Here is a 16,509-nt window from a genome sequence, read left to right as displayed (position 1 = left end):
CTGCAATTGTTTTTTTCTTTTTAAAGCAAACTTCTAGTGTAAATAGTTTTGCTAATTTTCCACAAAAATGCACTGCCAATTCTTAATATTGGTATTCTTTTCACTATGTGGTGGTGCTATGTGTAAAGTTTGCACCAACCATAACTATGAGATTGCAGAGGAATTGAGAAAAGCAGCTGCTTCCGCGTCTCATGCTCAGCCTGCAAATATTTCGAGCTTAGACGAGTTCAATTGGGCAAAGATAGAGCAAAAGCTACAAAGGCTTCAGGTGCCACGTCATTTTCTCAAAGAAATACCATTGCAGGCTGTGAGATTAGATCCCAAGGGGTTGCATGGTCGGGCGCAGCAAACTACTTTAGAGTATATATTGATGCTGGATGTGGATCGCTTGGTTTGGAGTTTTAGGAAAACCGCTGGCCTTCCCACACCAGGGCAGCCCTATGGTGGCTGGGAGGAGACAACCGGTGAACTGCGTGGCCATTTTGTAGGTCAGTACAATTTTTAATTCTGTGCCAGTTCTACCCACAAATATTTGCTGCAATTTTCATTTGATATACCCAATTAGTCCTTTTGTTTTGAATAATCATGATGGTGAGAAAGAGATCGATATAACTTAAGATTTTATATGCAAGTCGTCAATTCAAATTTTATATTAGATTTTGATTCCTAATAATATATTAATTTATTATGATGTTTGTTTGACCTGCTCATTAGTTTCTTATAATGAATGTATTTATTTGTTTATTATATGTGGTTGAAAATTGTTCAATTATGATACTTATTTTATATACATGTTATTACAGACTATTTATATTGTGAATAAATTTTGAATATATCAAGAAAAAAATAAACCGATTAACGTTATAAGGTTTAGTAGTAGTATTAATTAATTATATTTGTTATGGGATTTTAGGGCATTATTTGAGCGCAACGGCATTAATGTGGGCAAGCACTTACGACCAAAGAGTCCAACAGAAAATGACCCATCTTGTGGATGCCTTGTCTGATTGTCAGCAGAAATTAGGTACTGGATATCTTTCTGCTTTCCCATCCGAGCAATTTGATCGTGTCGAAGCTCTTCAAAATTGTTGGGCTCCATACTATACCATTCACAAAGTATGTATGTGTATATGTATGTATTTACAATACGATATATAGCTAGCTAGTTTGATTCTAAATTTCAATATTGGTTGTTGTGAAGCAGATAATGGCAGGTCTTTTAGATCAACATACGGTTGCCGGTAACCCTAAAGCACTGAAAATGCTGATTTGGATGGTTGACTACTTCTATAACCGTGTGCAGAATGTGATATCCAAGTACAGTGTGGAAAGACATTATCTAATGCTTAATGAAGAGCATGGTGGCATGAATGAACTTCTGTATAGATTATACGACATTACGGTTGGTCAAGTTAGCTTTACCTTGGCCTCAATTCTTCATTTTATATTTATAGCTAGCTATTCACAAATTAGATATTCATTAATTCTGTAGAGAGATCCAAAGCATTTCATACTAGCTCGTCTTTTCGACAAACCATGCTTCCTAGGAGGCCTAGCCGTACAGGTGTATTTCTTATCTTCTGTTAGGTAAATCACTTGTACATGAGAAAAAAATTCGTTGTTTAGTTATCGAAGACACTCTTTGGCTTGTAGGGGGACGATTTATCTGGTTATCACTCCAATACACATATCCCTATTGTCATTGGATCTCAAGTGCGATATGAAATTACTGGGGATCCACTCTATGAGGTAATTAAGAATAAGAAAATTTTCTTTACATGATGAAAGAAGATTAGCAAATATGTTGACAGTTGTGAGTTTGGTTCACCTAGGCAATAGGTAGCTACTTCATGGACATTGTAAATTCTTCTCACTGCTATGCAACAGGAGGAACATCCGTCAGAGAATTTTGGTTAGTTTCTACATTACTTGTCTTCCATATGTATAGAGTATAGCTCCTCCTTCATCCTCCATGTTTTTTAATGATGAGCAGGACTGATCCTAAGCAGTTGGCAACAACCCTAGAGACGCAAAATGAAGAAACATGTACAACGTATAACATGCTGAAGGTATTCCGCTAATTTATTTTATTCATCCAAGACTGAATCGACTCATTTGATGATCATCTATATCAATATATACTTAGGGGACAAATTCTATTATGTATAAATATGAGTTGTAAAGTTTTGCAGGCTTAAATTAAAGTTTTTGTGAGTGAATTGTACAGGTATCTCGGCATCTGTTTCGATGGACCAAGGAGATGGCATATGCAGATTACTTAGAGCGTACATTAACAAACGGTATTCTTAGTGTTCAGAGAGGAACAAAAGCAGGGGTGTTTATCTATTTTTTCCCGCTAGGTCGTGGAGTTTCCAAGGCCATAAGCCAGTGGGGATGGGGAACACCCTTTGATTCTTTTTGGTGCTGCTATGGAACAGGTCACTGCTTGGCTTGGCTTGCCTGCCATTTTCCCTTTTTTCTTTTATCTGCCTTTTGTATGAATTACCTGTAACGCACTGGTACTGCAATTATATTCCAGTTCCTGAAATGAAAAGCTAACTATATGTTGATGGTGCAGCTACTGAAACTTTCTCAAAGTTGGGAGATTCTATATACTTTGAAGAAGAAGGAAAGGTTCCCACTCTTTACATCATTCAGTTTGTATCAAGCTTTCTTGATTGGAGATCTGGAAATACTGGGCTTTACCAGATGGTTCAACCTGTTGTTTCATGGGATCCAAATTTGAGGGTGGAAATCCTATTTCCCATAAAGGTATATTAAGACCCATAAGCCTGTTTAGACAATAACAACACTTTCTGTATTCCCCTCTTTTACAATCAATGCTTCAACAACCTGCTAGTAACGAATTAGGACTTCAATGATTTGATTTTTGGATCCTGATTTTCCCCAGGGGACTGCAAAGCAAGCCACCTTGAATATACGTATGCCATTTTGGTCAGGGTCATTTGATGCTAAAGCAGCAATCAATGGTCAAAGTTCGGATCTTCCACCTCCAGGTGATGTGAAAATTACTTTAACCACTCCACTGAATCTCTGTTTAATCATCATGGTGTAGTTTTCTTACAAATTTAATTAGCTTAACATTTTTTTCATTAGGCGTTACTTGTTTCTTCTCTCTTTCCAATGTCGCTTGAGCAGATAAAGACCTTAGAACTTTGGTCCATGTGCTATGAGATTGTTACATTAGGCTAATATATATTCGCAATGCAGGTAGTTTTCTCTCAGTCACAAAGAAATGGAATGCTGGTGATAAGTTGACCCTTCAATTACCAATTACTCTAAGATTGGAGCATATTCAAGGTATTCTCTTCTTATATTTTTATTGTTTGGTAAGAAAGACTAACAACTCTACTGCATGAATCATGACATGACATATAACTTGATACACAGATGACCGACCTGAATATGCCTCTGTTCAAGCAATACTTTTTGGACCATATCTTCTGGCTGGTCTCAGCAATGGTGATTGGGATATCCGAATTGGGAAAGCAACTAATTCTCCTTTAGAATGGATAACTCCATTTCCTCAAACTTACAACTCCCATCTAGTTTCGTTGTCACAGGGCATTGGAGACTCAACTTTTGCCTTATCAAAGAATGCTCATTCCATCACAATGCTGACTTACCCTCAACCTGGCACCAACACATCAGTTAATGCCACTTTCAGGATCATCTTAAATGATCCAACTTTCAAAGGATTTTCCTCAATAAAGGATGTTATTGGAAAATCTGTTGTACTAGAACCATTTGATCTTCCAGGAATGGCTGTGGCACACCAAGGACCGGATAAGAACCTTGTGGTTTTGAACTCTGATACTGCTAAGGACTCCTCCAGTTTCCATTTGGTGGCAGGCTTGGATGGAAACCACGATACAGTTTCCTTGGAAGCAGATAGCTATAAAGGTTGCTTTGTGATAAATAGTGGTGTCAACAACCAAACTCTTTCCACAGTCAAGGCTGATGCCAACAGCACTTCAGGTCCAAGTGTGAAGCTTACTTGCAACCCCGCATTACCGGAATCCAAAAATGCAGTGAGCTTTCGGTTATCCAAGGGTGTCAGTGAATATCACCCTATTAGCTTCGTGGCAAAAGGAGCAACAAGAAACTTTCTTCTACAACCAATACTTAGTATAAGGGATGAGCATTATACTATCTATTTCAATATTACAGCTTAATTAGCATTATTTTATTTTTGTGATAAGCAGCATTTTTTTATAAAAAAAAAAAGCAGCGATTTTATTATCCACTCAAACTATGTAAGTCAAAGACTTTTATTGGCATTTGAGTCCCTGTATATTTACATCATATCTTTAGTTGCTCAAAAAGCAATTGACAGCACAAACATAAAATAAAACTTATACAATCGGATCAATAATTCGATTCGGAGTAAAAAATTAATTATTTTTTAAATAAAATTAAATTATAATATGCAATTTCATTAACAATTTAAATATAAATTTTCAGATTCCTCAATAGAAATAGACAAAAAGCAGAAAGACAAATTAACATTAAATTTTCACATTAAACATCATAAACTAGTAAGAAAATTGTTTTCCATCTTATTATATAATCTCATATTTACAATTTTTTTAATTGAAAATGCACATTTTATAGTTGCCATAGAAATCGAAAGAGTTAAGATAAGTCAAATCAATTAACCTAGGAAAGGGGATTTTTCTATCTTTAACATTAACTGACATAGCTCTAAAAATGTTGAAATACTTTGCAAATATGGATATTACTTAATATCAAGTTCAAAATGCTCCAATTCATATTTTATATGCAATTACACAATATAGGAGAAAATATACAACTGATTTTTTGCCTTTAACATTAACTAACATAGCTATGAGAAAGTTGAAACACTTTGCAAACATGGATATTGCATAATATCAAGTTCCATGTCATTAATTTTGAATAATTAAATCTCTTTTAAGGATCAAAAGATGAGTTAAGGAAAAAAAAGAAAAGAAAAATAATTTCAAAATTTGAGCTAAGGAAAAGAAAACATGGATCTCACATAATATCAAGTTCAATTTCATCAATCTTGAATAATTAAATTCATCTTTAAGATCCAAAGATGAGTTAAGGAAAAAAAGAAAAAAAAGTAAAAGAAAAATAATTCCAAAACGAGCTAAGGAAAAAAATGAAAAATAATTTCAAAATTTGAACTTAGAAGAGATTGAACCTTGACTTTTTAAAATTTAGATTAAGTTCCTAATCAGTACGCCAAATCAACTCTTTTGATTTATTTAGGGGTGGCAAAGTTATATTTTTTTACTTTTATACATATAAAAATAAAAAAATAAAAACTGCTATTTTAATATTACAGTTTAACTACAAATAAAAACATCTAAAAATTTAATTTAGTAATACACGATATGCTTATTCTTCAAAAAAAAAAGAAATAATAAACAAATAGAAAATGTGATTATTAAAAAATGATTTTGAAAGGGTTGAATAGTTAAAAATAGTTGCAAAAAAGGAAATAATAAACTAACAAAAACGTGATTATTAAAAAAATTTTGAAAGTGTTGAATAGTTAAACATAATTGTGATATGAGTCGGAATAGAAACATAAAAATTTGACCTTTAAATAATTACAAAAGAAGAAATAATAAATCACGATCCACACCAATTTCTGTGAAATATTGTTCGCTTGGACTTCTAGCCTCACGGTTTTGTCTCACAAAAGATGCCTCACAGGTTGAAAGTAGTGTAAACACTTATATGCTAAGTATCACTCTAGTATATAGTCCATGTGGGATTCATGGTTCCCTTCTTTAAGACCATAACATCATTTCTTACTCCCTATTGGGAGTTTCTCTTCGATATGGGACTTTGTGGTTCTATTTGTTAGGAGTTTCTCTTCGATATAGGACTTTGTGGTTCTACTTGTTGGGAGCATTATCTCGACGATATAAGATTCATGTCCACGCAAAAACTGTAACATCCTCCCCTGTCGAAAATAAAGTTTAAGTAAGCTTATAAATCACGAGCCTACATTCTCAACCTAAAAGATATGCTTGATAGATGGTGAAAAATCCATGTTTACATACCCCAAGATCCATCTCTTCTCTTACTGATGTGGGATCCATGACATTCTACCCCACCCAATTGTCAAACGTCCTCATTGCATTGGCTCTTTACTCGTAAAGGAGAGGGACTCTTACACTAGTCCAGGTCGACCTCAACCTTTTTATTTGTCATGGAGGTCCCACATCAGTGAAAATCCGAGTCTACTTTGATATCACTTGTCACCGACCGAAACTTGAGCCCAACCTCGTGTGACTTTAAACTCTGAAAATAAAGTTTAAGTAAGCCTATAAATCACAGGCTCATGTTCCCAATCCAAAAGATATGCCTAATAAGTGATAAAAAGCTCATGTTTATATACCCAAGATTTATCTCATCTCTTATTATCATGGGATTTGTGACAAGTGTATCAAAGCAAACTTGAATCTACATTGATGTGAGGCCCTTATGTGAGATATAAAAGTTTAGGCAAACCCGGACTAGTGTAAGAGTCCCTTTCCTCTACAGATAAAGAGCCAACGCAACGAGGACATTTGACAATTGGGTGGGGTAGAATGTCATGAATCCTATATCAGTAAAAGAAGAGATGGATTTTAGGTATATAAACATAGGTCTTCCACTACCTATCAAGTATATCTTTTGAGTTGAAAACGTGAGTTCGTGATTTATAGACTTACTTAAACTCTATTTTTAAAACTTAAGACTGCACGACTTTAAGCTTAAATTTCGGCCTGTGACATAACAAACAAATGGAAAATGTTGTTCATTAAAAAAATGTTTTGGAAGTGTTGAATAGTTAAAAGTATTGTGATATGAATTAATGAGTCCGAATAAAAACATAAAAATTTTACCTTCAAAAATGATCTTATTTACTTATCATTTTATTATTTCTATCTCTTCACTTTTAAATATCAAATGTTTTTCATTTAGTGTTTCCAAAATTTTGAGATTTAATAATATTTATAAAATAATTATATTTTAAAATTTGATAATATTTATAAATATATTTATCATTGTTAATAGGATGTAGTTAAATTCAAATATTTGAGTGAAAGTCTATGCAAAAAAAATTGAGTAAAAGATTAAATTGAACAAAATAAAAGTTCAGTTTTCAAAACCCAAAAGTGGTTCGGTGCATGTAACAAACTTTTTCCTTAATTTATTTAGTTTGATATTAAAATTTCCAAAATCAAAAAAATTAAACTTATGTTTTTCAAAAATAAAATCAAATCGAATTTCTATAACTACCGAACTAACCAAAAACTTAACTATCTAATATTAGCTATCTATCTTGAATAGTATTGACTGATTTTGATTTAATTTCTATTGGTTATATATATATATATATATATATATATATATATACTATATATATATATATATATATATATATATATATATATATATATATATAGATCTAGATGTAAATTAGATTGGATGAATATTAGGNTATATATATATATATATATATACATACATATATATATATATATATATATATTCATGTCCACTATTTGCTTAAATATACATTAATTTGCCCATACATTACCAATTTTTATTCACCTATGTCATTAATTTACTTTTACATATCCATTCAATCCATATTTATGGAAAAAATATTTATAACATTATTTATCTTGTAAATTATATTAATGATATAATAGAGTATATTAGTTAAAAAAAAAAACTCAAAACAAAAACACTAAGAACATATATAAACAGAGCCCTAAATTTATCCTTCACCACAATCATTAAGTTCCCAATTGTAACACTCTCTAAATTTTTTCTCAACTCTCCATAACTAATTTCAAATTCATGTACACGCAAGGCATTATACATCCTCCACTGAATGCCAAACATGTTAACAGACATGATGAAGAAAAAGTCCAAAAGATTAGACAAAACAAAATATGCAGATTCATGAAGAAAGAAAGTAAAGTGCAAAAACTTGACATTAAAGAAGGAATAAAATGCATCACTTCAGTTAAGGAAGATATGTGGCAAAAACACAACATTTTCAATTTAAAAAAAGAAACACCAAAGCACAGTCATTTCAAGCAACCATTCTTTATAGCTTATTTTAAATATTAGTTAAGTTAGTTGATCTGTAATTAATTAGCTTTAGCTTTACTTTTCCTTGATTAGTTAGAATCAGTTGTACATATAAAACCCTTTTCTTATACCCTCAATTGATTAATGAGAATGTTTTGACATTCCCTCAATTCTCTATGTCACTTTTCTCTATTTTTTGGCATAGTATCAGAGTGGGTACAACTGCCGCAAGGATCTATTTTAGGAAGTTTTCATTGATTGCATTTTTTCATCATTCTTCCTAGTTACATCACTGATATTTCTATTTCTCATTTTCACTAAGTTTTACTTGGAAGTTGTTTCTTGCCCTCAGATTTCTTTCATCATCTATTGTACTAAGTCTTAACTAATGATTGAGTCCACTGAATCAACTACTTCAAGACAACAAGTGTCTCGAGCTGTATCTGAGTCATGACAATAACTACCCCCAATAGCAGAACCACAGTCACCATGTTATTTGCATCACATAGATCAGCCAAGATCTATGATAATCAATACCAAGCTAACTACAAATAATTATATGGGTTGGAGTAGGTCCCTTTTGTTGGCCTTTTCTATCAAAAACAAGTTAGGTTTTATAAATGGAAGTATACCAAAACCATAACTGACAAATCCCTTATATCTCTCTTGGACTTGATGCAACAATCTGATAGTTGCTTGGTTGCTGGATTTTGTTTCACAACCTATAGCTTCCACTATATTTTATATGGATTTAGGTGTGTTGGTCCCAAGTAAATGTGCCAAAGGGGGGATGAATAGCGCAATTTGGCTCTTTCAAAAATGGCTCTAAGTGGGAATAAATGCAAGTGAAAAGAAGGAATGAAAATAAGAACAAAAATAGAGTAGACAACATAGCAGAATTTAGAATGGTTCGGTCCACGACCTACATCCACTACCTTGATTGTTCAACCAAGAATTTTTCAATCAATACACTAAGAACGGTGAAATTTCACAAGCTTTCACCAAACTTTTACAATGGCTTTTACTAGGCTTAACCAAAACCTTTCACAATAGTTTTTACTGGGATCAACTAAAACCCAACACCTAACTTTTCAAGGCTAAGTTAAAACCTAAACTCAATCAAGCAATCCTAGCTTAAATCAATCCCTTAAAGTGACTCGTTTACTCTAAGAATACAAGAAGAGAAGTAATAAAAGTGTAGCTATGATCACACGGTTGATTTAAGTGGTACAAAGTAAAATGCAGATCACAATTACAAAGATAGGAGTTAAGTGCAGTAAATGAGCAGAGAGCATTTGCTAGTTTTTAGCTCTTTTGTGTTCTTGGAAGCCTTTAGTTCATTTCTAGCCATTGAAAGTCCTTTTTATATTTGAAAAATTAGCTCTGAAGTGAGTTAGATAGTTTTTGACTGTTGGAAACAGTTTTGTTGCAATTTTGGATGTTAATTTGTCCTCTAGTGCACAATTTAAATTTTCTGACAGAATGCTCTTAGTCGACTAAGTTGTCTCTGTTTTCTGTTTCTTGTTTTTGGCAGTGAGCACTTAGTCAACTAACTTACTTCTTGGTCGACTAAGTCGGTTCTGTCTTGAAGTCTAGATTTCTAGCAGTAGCTTATTAGTCGATTAACCTACTTCTTGGTCGATTAAGTCTTTTTTGTTTTTTAATACTTTTCAGCCTGTCAACTTCTGGTTTGAATTTTAGTTGACTAACTCTTCATTAATCGACTAAGGGGCTTCTGTCTTGTTGATCAATTGTGACTTCCTTTTTCTTATGCTCTTTGATATGTGCATTTGAATGATTGATTAATTATTTGCATATAATTTTTTTGTCATGCACACTCAAGTAGAGATATTAAACACAAATGAATGGGAATGTTTTATTATCATCAAAAACTAATGGAGCAAACAATCTCTCAATTTTTGATGATGACAAAGCATTCCTTAGTTAACAGCACAGTGTCCTTTTATTCTTTTTAGTTCTGCACAAAATGGAGGTTTTTCTCCCCGTAAGTGTGTGCTCCCCCTTAGTGTGTGCATAGTTTTATTATTCATTTCAGCATGTTTTTATTCTTGTCATACAAAAAATGGCATATAAGAGTTCAAACTTTTGATAGAATATATTTATACAAGGTTATGGAATAATAAGCAGTAAGTGACAGGATGACAGAACATTATTACTATTTCAGCTTGCTATCTATCATATTGTTTCCAAACTTAATTCATTCTAAAGCTAAATGCCATAAACCATCCAGCCAAAAATATCAGCATTCATATTTATTTTCATCCAAATTTTAGTCACAATATCATATCAACAATTAATTGTTAGCATAACAGCTCCATATCAGCACCAAAGCAACAACAGAAACTCAATGGCAGATACTCCAATAACAGATTTAAATATTTCAACTATCAACTTGTAAACATAAACAGCAATAAACCACAATGTCTTTCATTATTCAAAAAACATCTAATAGCGAAGTTAAATTTAATTTTTCAACTGTCAAAGTAAAAACTACAGAAAAATAAATACAGAAGTCAATATTCCTAAATTACCCCTAATTCTCCCTAAACTCTGTACCCCAATTCTCCCTAGCTTTTTATCTCCCAATTCTCCCCCTTTTTGTCATCATCAAATCTGAAGGGGGTTTCAATCCTCTAAAGAGGCGGAAGGAGTAGATTCATCAGTGCCATAAAAAATATTTAGAGGTTCGGGAGAGGGTTCTGGTGGTGATTTTTGTGGTAATTGTTCAGGGGATGACTTGTTAGAAATTTCCAAGGGGTCTTGAGGAGAGGAAATAGTTGCTGGTCTAACCTTTTCAACAATTCTAGAGGATTTTCTTCTTTTGAGGAGTTTGGTCTTAGTTGCCATTGTTTTCATGCCTTTGCTAGATGGTTTTAATTTGGTCTGTGGAGCTACAGTAGCTTTTTCCTTTTTTTTACCCGATTATTTTTCTGCTATGGGAGCTGGTTCAGTGGATGCAAACTTTTGTGCTTGTGCTTTAGCTGTTTCCTTTTCTGCCTGCTCTTCCCTGACCATCTGATGAAAAATGTCCATAATTGATACTTCCTCAAAATGAGGAGGAGAAGGTTGCTCTTTCTGAGGTTTTGAAGGAAATGGGGGATTTTCATCAAGTGAGCCAAGCACTTCAGTCCCTTGTTCTGACTCAGCTTCCTTTTGTGGCTTAGGTGAGGGGGTTTTCCTTGGTTGATCTACTTCAGGTTCATGACCCTCGACTTGGAAAGCAGAACCTTCAGCACCTTGTCTTCTGCAAGACTTGGAATTGCAGAAGTATCTGTAGGTGCAGGTTTTTAAGACATTTTTCTTTTTTCCTTCAGCACATTTTCAAGCTCTGCCAAATTCTCTTCAATTTTCAGCATCCTTACTCTTTGGTCAGTCAACTTTCCATCAATCCTCATGAGCAAGTTAAAAGGCATTTCATTAGAGAACTAAGATGAAGATGCTTCAGGATGTGCAAGTAGAGAAGTTTCTTTTCCAAGAACAACCTTGGGGGTTTTAACAAAGGTTTCTCCATCTAGCTTATACCCCATTTTAGGTAAACTTCCAAGGTAAATGGCCTGGTCTTTACTTTTTACTTTATCTACTTCATACCTAGAACTCGAAATACCTTTCTTTTGCATCAGAGATGTGATGATATTTTCATAAGGTAAATTTATTTTCTCCAGTCTACATGCTCATCTCATTCTCTCAATCGTAAATCTGCCTAGGTTAAATGAAACACCACTGAATGCATGCTCCATTAGCCATAGATCCTGGAGGCTAATGTAGCTGAAACTTCCATTCTTGCCATGAATGTTTGCAGCAACAAAGTAATGCAAAATTCTAATTTGAGGACTTGTAATAAGGCCAACATTACTTTTGGAGGAGTATTTTTTTTCTTCCCTGCGTAGGCTCCCTAAATCTGTAGCAGTAATAGTGAATTCCTTTCCATTCAAAAAGACATTCAGACCATCCTCAATATAACCATCAAAATCTTCAAGTTCATCCTTATCTAGTGCTATACTTGCATAAAATTCTTTAACTAAACTAGCACTGTAGGATCGATTCTTGAATGTACTAAACTTTTTCAACTTTAATTCCTCAAAATAATCTGATAAGCTAGCTTGAATTTCTAGAATTTCATTAAAACTGTCTCAATTAATGTATTTACCACAAATGATAGGGGCATTCTCTAATTTTCTGTATCTATCTTTATGGGCTTTGTTTCTAAATTTGGAGGATGGGATATTACCTTTCTTAAACGATTTTCCCTTCTCTTTTTTCTTCTCTGTTTTGTGACCCTTCTTAGTCATATTTTTTCCAGACTTTTTGATTTCAGAGGTGTGCAAAATCTTTTTCTTCTTCTTTTGTATTTCGGATTATGAACTTTCCTCCAACTGCCGTTTACCTTTTTTCTTCTCCAGAGCTTCTTGAGATTGTCCGAATTTTGCCATTTAGTTTGAAGGATTTTTAACTCAGGGTTTCGAGAGTTTGAGAAGGAGGGGTTTCAATTTCAGATGGGTCGATTTCAAAAGAGAGAAAGTGTAGAAAGGAGGAATTAAGGGCAATTTAATTCTCTCAAAAAATCGTCTGTCTCCCCCTTAAATATTGTCAATTTTGCTCCTGTTCAAAATTTGAAAATTACCTCTCTTTTTTATTTTTCAGCTAGGCAGTCTTTTGTGCCCATTTCCTTCACCCAATATACTATTCCTGTTTAGTATTTCTCATTCTTCTCTAACTCAATGAGTCTTATTATTTAAAGTGACAGAATGCTCTTAATTGACTAAGTGCTTCTTTTGGTCGACTAAGTGCCTACTATCCTTTGAGAAAATTTTAGAATTTTTTCTAAAGCTCATGCATACTAAACATTCCTAAATTTCTTCTAATCTCACAGAATCTATCCTCATTTAAGGGTTTTATGAAGATGTTAGCTAATTGATGTAAAGTATTTACAAACTCAATTCTAATGTCACCTTTCACTATGTGATCTTTAACAAAGTGGTGTCTAATCTCAATATGCTTATTCCTAGAATGCTACATAGGATTTTGTGAAATGTTGATTGCACTTGTATTGTCACAATATATTGGTATGTTATGCATTGATATTCCATAGTCTTTTAGTTGTTGTTTAATCTATAATATTTGAGCACAACAGCTGCCTAGAGATACATATTCAACTTCAACTATAAAGAGAGCAACTGAATTCTACTTTTTGCTTGACCATGACACAAGCATACTACCTAGAAACTGGCAAGTTCCACTAGTGCTCTTTCTATCTGTTTTACTGCCAGCAAAATCTGCATCTGAATATCCTACTAGAATAAATGACGATTCCTTAGGATACCATATCTCTAAAGTTTGTGTATCTAAGAGGTATACAAAAATTCTTTTAACAGCAGTCAGGTGTGATTCCTTGGGTTGAGATTAAAAACGAGCACACAAACACACAGAGAATTGGATATCAGGCCTACTGGCTGTTAAATAGAGTAGTGATCCGATCATACCTCTATAAAGCTTTTGATCAACATTATTTTCTTTTTCATCTACATCAAGTCTGGTGGATGGACTCATTGGTGTGCAAATTGATTTCAGCTTCAGCATATCAAATATTTTGAGCATGTCTTGAATGTATCTTTCTTGGTTGATGAAGATTCTTTTTTCACTTTGTTTGATTTGGAGGCCAAGAAAGCATTTTAGCTCACCCATCATGCTCATCTCAAATTTCCCCTGCATCTCTTTAGCAAAGTTCTTACATAAAGCCTCATTCGTTGCACCAAATACAATGTCATTCACATAAATTTGAACAACAATTAAATCATTTAAGTATCTTTTGATAAACAATGTTGTATCAATACTACCTCTAACATAACCTTTTTTGCCAGAAATTTTGAAAGCCTCTCATACCAAGCTCTAGGAGCTTGTTTCAATCCATACAAGGCTTTATGAAGTTTGAAAACATGATCTGGTTTTTCAAAGTCTTCAAAACCAAGGGGTTATTGAACATAGACTTCCTCTTGGATGAAACTATTTAAGAATGCACTCTTTACATCCATTTGGACTAACTTAAAGTTCATAAAGCAAGCAAATGCAAGCAGTAATCTTATAGCTTCTATCCTAGCAACCGGTGCAAAGGTTTCATCATAGTTTATTCTTTCTTCTTGGTTGTATCCTTGTGCTACCAACCTAGCTTCATTTCTGACTATATTTCCTTGCTCATCTACCTTATTCCTAAACACCCATTTAGTGCCAACAATATGGTGGTTTAAAAGTCTATAAACTAACGACCATACATGGTTTCTTTTGAATTGATCAAGTTCCTCTTGCATGGCCATTATCCAGCTTTCTCTTTTTTCTGCTTTTTCAAAGTTCTTAAGCTCAATTTGAGAGATAAATGCTAAAAACTCACATGTCTCTCTAGTTGCTTTTCTAGTTTTAACTCCATGAGAAATGTCATTTATGATTTGCTTTTGTGGATGATCCTTGATGTACCTCCAGCTCTTTAAAAGATCATGATATTGATTTTTAGTCTGTTGCAAGGTTTCTAAGGGTGGCGGTTCTGTTTCTCTACCTAGGGTATTTTCTTCACTATTTTTCTTATCATCTAAACTCATCTCTTCCATTTGTCTTTCAAGGATATCCGTATCATTTTCATCATCAGAAATTTCTTTTTGTAGGGTATTGGATTCATAAAAAACTACATGAATGGATTCTTCAACTGTTAAAGATCTTTTGTTGAAGACTCTATAGGCTTTTGTGTTTAATGCATATTCTAGAAATATAGCTTCATCACCCTTTGCATCAAACTTTCCTAAAGACTGTTTTCCATTATTCAACACAAAGCATTTATAGCCAAAGCTCTTACGGTGAGAACTATTTAGTTTTCTACCTTTGTATAGCTCATATGGGTGTAGACACTAAAATCATAAACAAAAAAAAAGAATTAAAAAAATATATATAATAAAAATTTAAAAAAATAAAGAAGAAATAAAAAAAGAGGAGAGGGATGTACGACTGGCAGGGTGCGGACGCACCCTGCCAGGCACCTCCCTCACCCTGCCAGACGCGAAAAATTCGCGTATGGTAGGGTAGTGGAACGTGCCCCCCAGTGCCAAAGAACAAGGTAGTGGAACGTGCCCCCTCCAGAGCCCAGGAACCGGGTATAAAGGGGAAGGGGGCACTGTAGCATTCAGGGGGAACCCGATGAGCAATCTACAAGCTTTTTAAGCAACCGAGAGCAACGAAAAATCGCCAAAAAAATGAAAAAAATCAATCAAATCAAAAAATACCCTAAGTTTTTCTAGCAGTCAGCATCAACACAGCAAAAAATACCACACATATGCACAAAAAAGGATAGGAAGCCTTGGGTTTTGGGCTCGATGTCAAAAAAAAGGAAAGAAAGGGAGATCCGATTTAGTGGGAGCTGGGGCTTTTGGGTTTTACCAACCACCGGTGAAAGGAGAGTGAGAGAGATCTTGACCACCGGTGAAAGGAGATCTGGAGATCGGATCAAGCGGTGTTAAGGGGGTCAGATCTAGTGGCACGGTTGGCACCTGCAGAGAAGAAGAGTTTTCGGGTGGTTGGTGAAAGGAATAAGAGTGAGAGGAGAAAGGTTCGAGCTGTCCCAGGAAAGAGACAGCCGACCGATGTAGGAGAGACGTTGTCGATTTGGGAGAGAGCTGACCGTTGGGTTGGCCGGCGGTTTGTAGAGAGAAGGGAGAAAGTTAGGCGGCTAGAGAGAGAGAGGCAAAAGAGAGAAAATGGGGAGAGGAGAAAAAAAGAAGAATTTATAGTTAGGGTTTGGGAGATTCAAAACGACGTCGTTTTGAGACTCATCAACAAACTTAGCCAATCCTTATAAACACTGTCGTTTGGGCGCACAACAGGGCAACTGAAGCAAGGCACTAAACGATGCGTTTTGACTGGAGGAGGAGTGGGCTTCTGGAGCTATTGTGGGCATCCGTGGGTTCAGTTTTGGGCTAGTCCAAGCCCGACCTTGGTATGTTCTAGGCTCTACGATTGTTGGGCTTGAATCTTTTATGCTTATTGTGAATGCTTTTTTTTCTTTTTTTAAATTTTGTTTTATATATTTACTTATTTTAGTTATTTTTAGAAAAAATGAAATTAAAACTTTATATACAAGAAATTGGATAAAGTAAAAATATAAGAATCTATACATTTAATTATATAATAGATAATAGCAAAATTTAGGTAAAAAAAAAAGGGAAGAGAAGGGTTAGTTTTAAAAATAGATCCAAAAATAAAAATGAATAAGAAAATAAATGAACATTTAATCAAAAACTAATAATATAATAAATAGATTTAGAGGGATATTGAACATGGAAAAGTAAGTATTTAGTATTAGGAATAAATTTATTTAAATGGATAATCTACACATAAAGGAAT

The 16,509-nt window shown here is 34.0% G+C and overlaps 1 protein-coding gene across 1 annotated transcript; it reads left to right on the top strand.

Moving 5' to 3' along the window:
• Positions 1–4,301, top strand: LOC18612115. The gene is made up of 12 exons (XM_018116269.1): positions 1–488; positions 914–1,116; positions 1,205–1,402; positions 1,493–1,564; positions 1,654–1,749; positions 1,833–1,912; positions 1,994–2,069; positions 2,228–2,438; positions 2,579–2,772; positions 2,912–3,017; positions 3,232–3,321; positions 3,412–4,301. Exons 1-12 carry the CDS (start codon positions 68–70, stop codon positions 4,194–4,196), a joined length of 2,532 nt encoding a protein of 843 aa, XP_017971758.1. The 5' UTR covers positions 1–67; the 3' UTR covers positions 4,197–4,301.

Source organism: Theobroma cacao, chromosome 1 (genome assembly GCF_000208745.1).
Source record: "Theobroma cacao cultivar B97-61/B2 chromosome 1, Criollo_cocoa_genome_V2, whole genome shotgun sequence".
NCBI classification, from domain to species: Eukaryota; Viridiplantae; Streptophyta; class Magnoliopsida; order Malvales; family Malvaceae; genus Theobroma; species Theobroma cacao.
Note: the sequence above shows the minus strand (reverse complement) of the source record. Positions and strands in the feature narration are given on the sequence as shown.

Coding starts and splice junctions, on each gene's coding strand:
- LOC18612115 (XM_018116269.1), top strand. CDS start 68: ATGCACTGCCAATTCTTAATATTGGTATTCTTTTCACTATGTGGTGGT. Junction 1,403..1,492: donor ATAGATTATACGACATTACG/GTTGGTCAAGTT, acceptor TTAATTCTGTAG/AGAGATCCAAAGCATTTCAT. Junction 3,018..3,231: donor TTCGGATCTTCCACCTCCAG/GTGATGTGAAAA, acceptor TTCGCAATGCAG/GTAGTTTTCTCTCAGTCACA.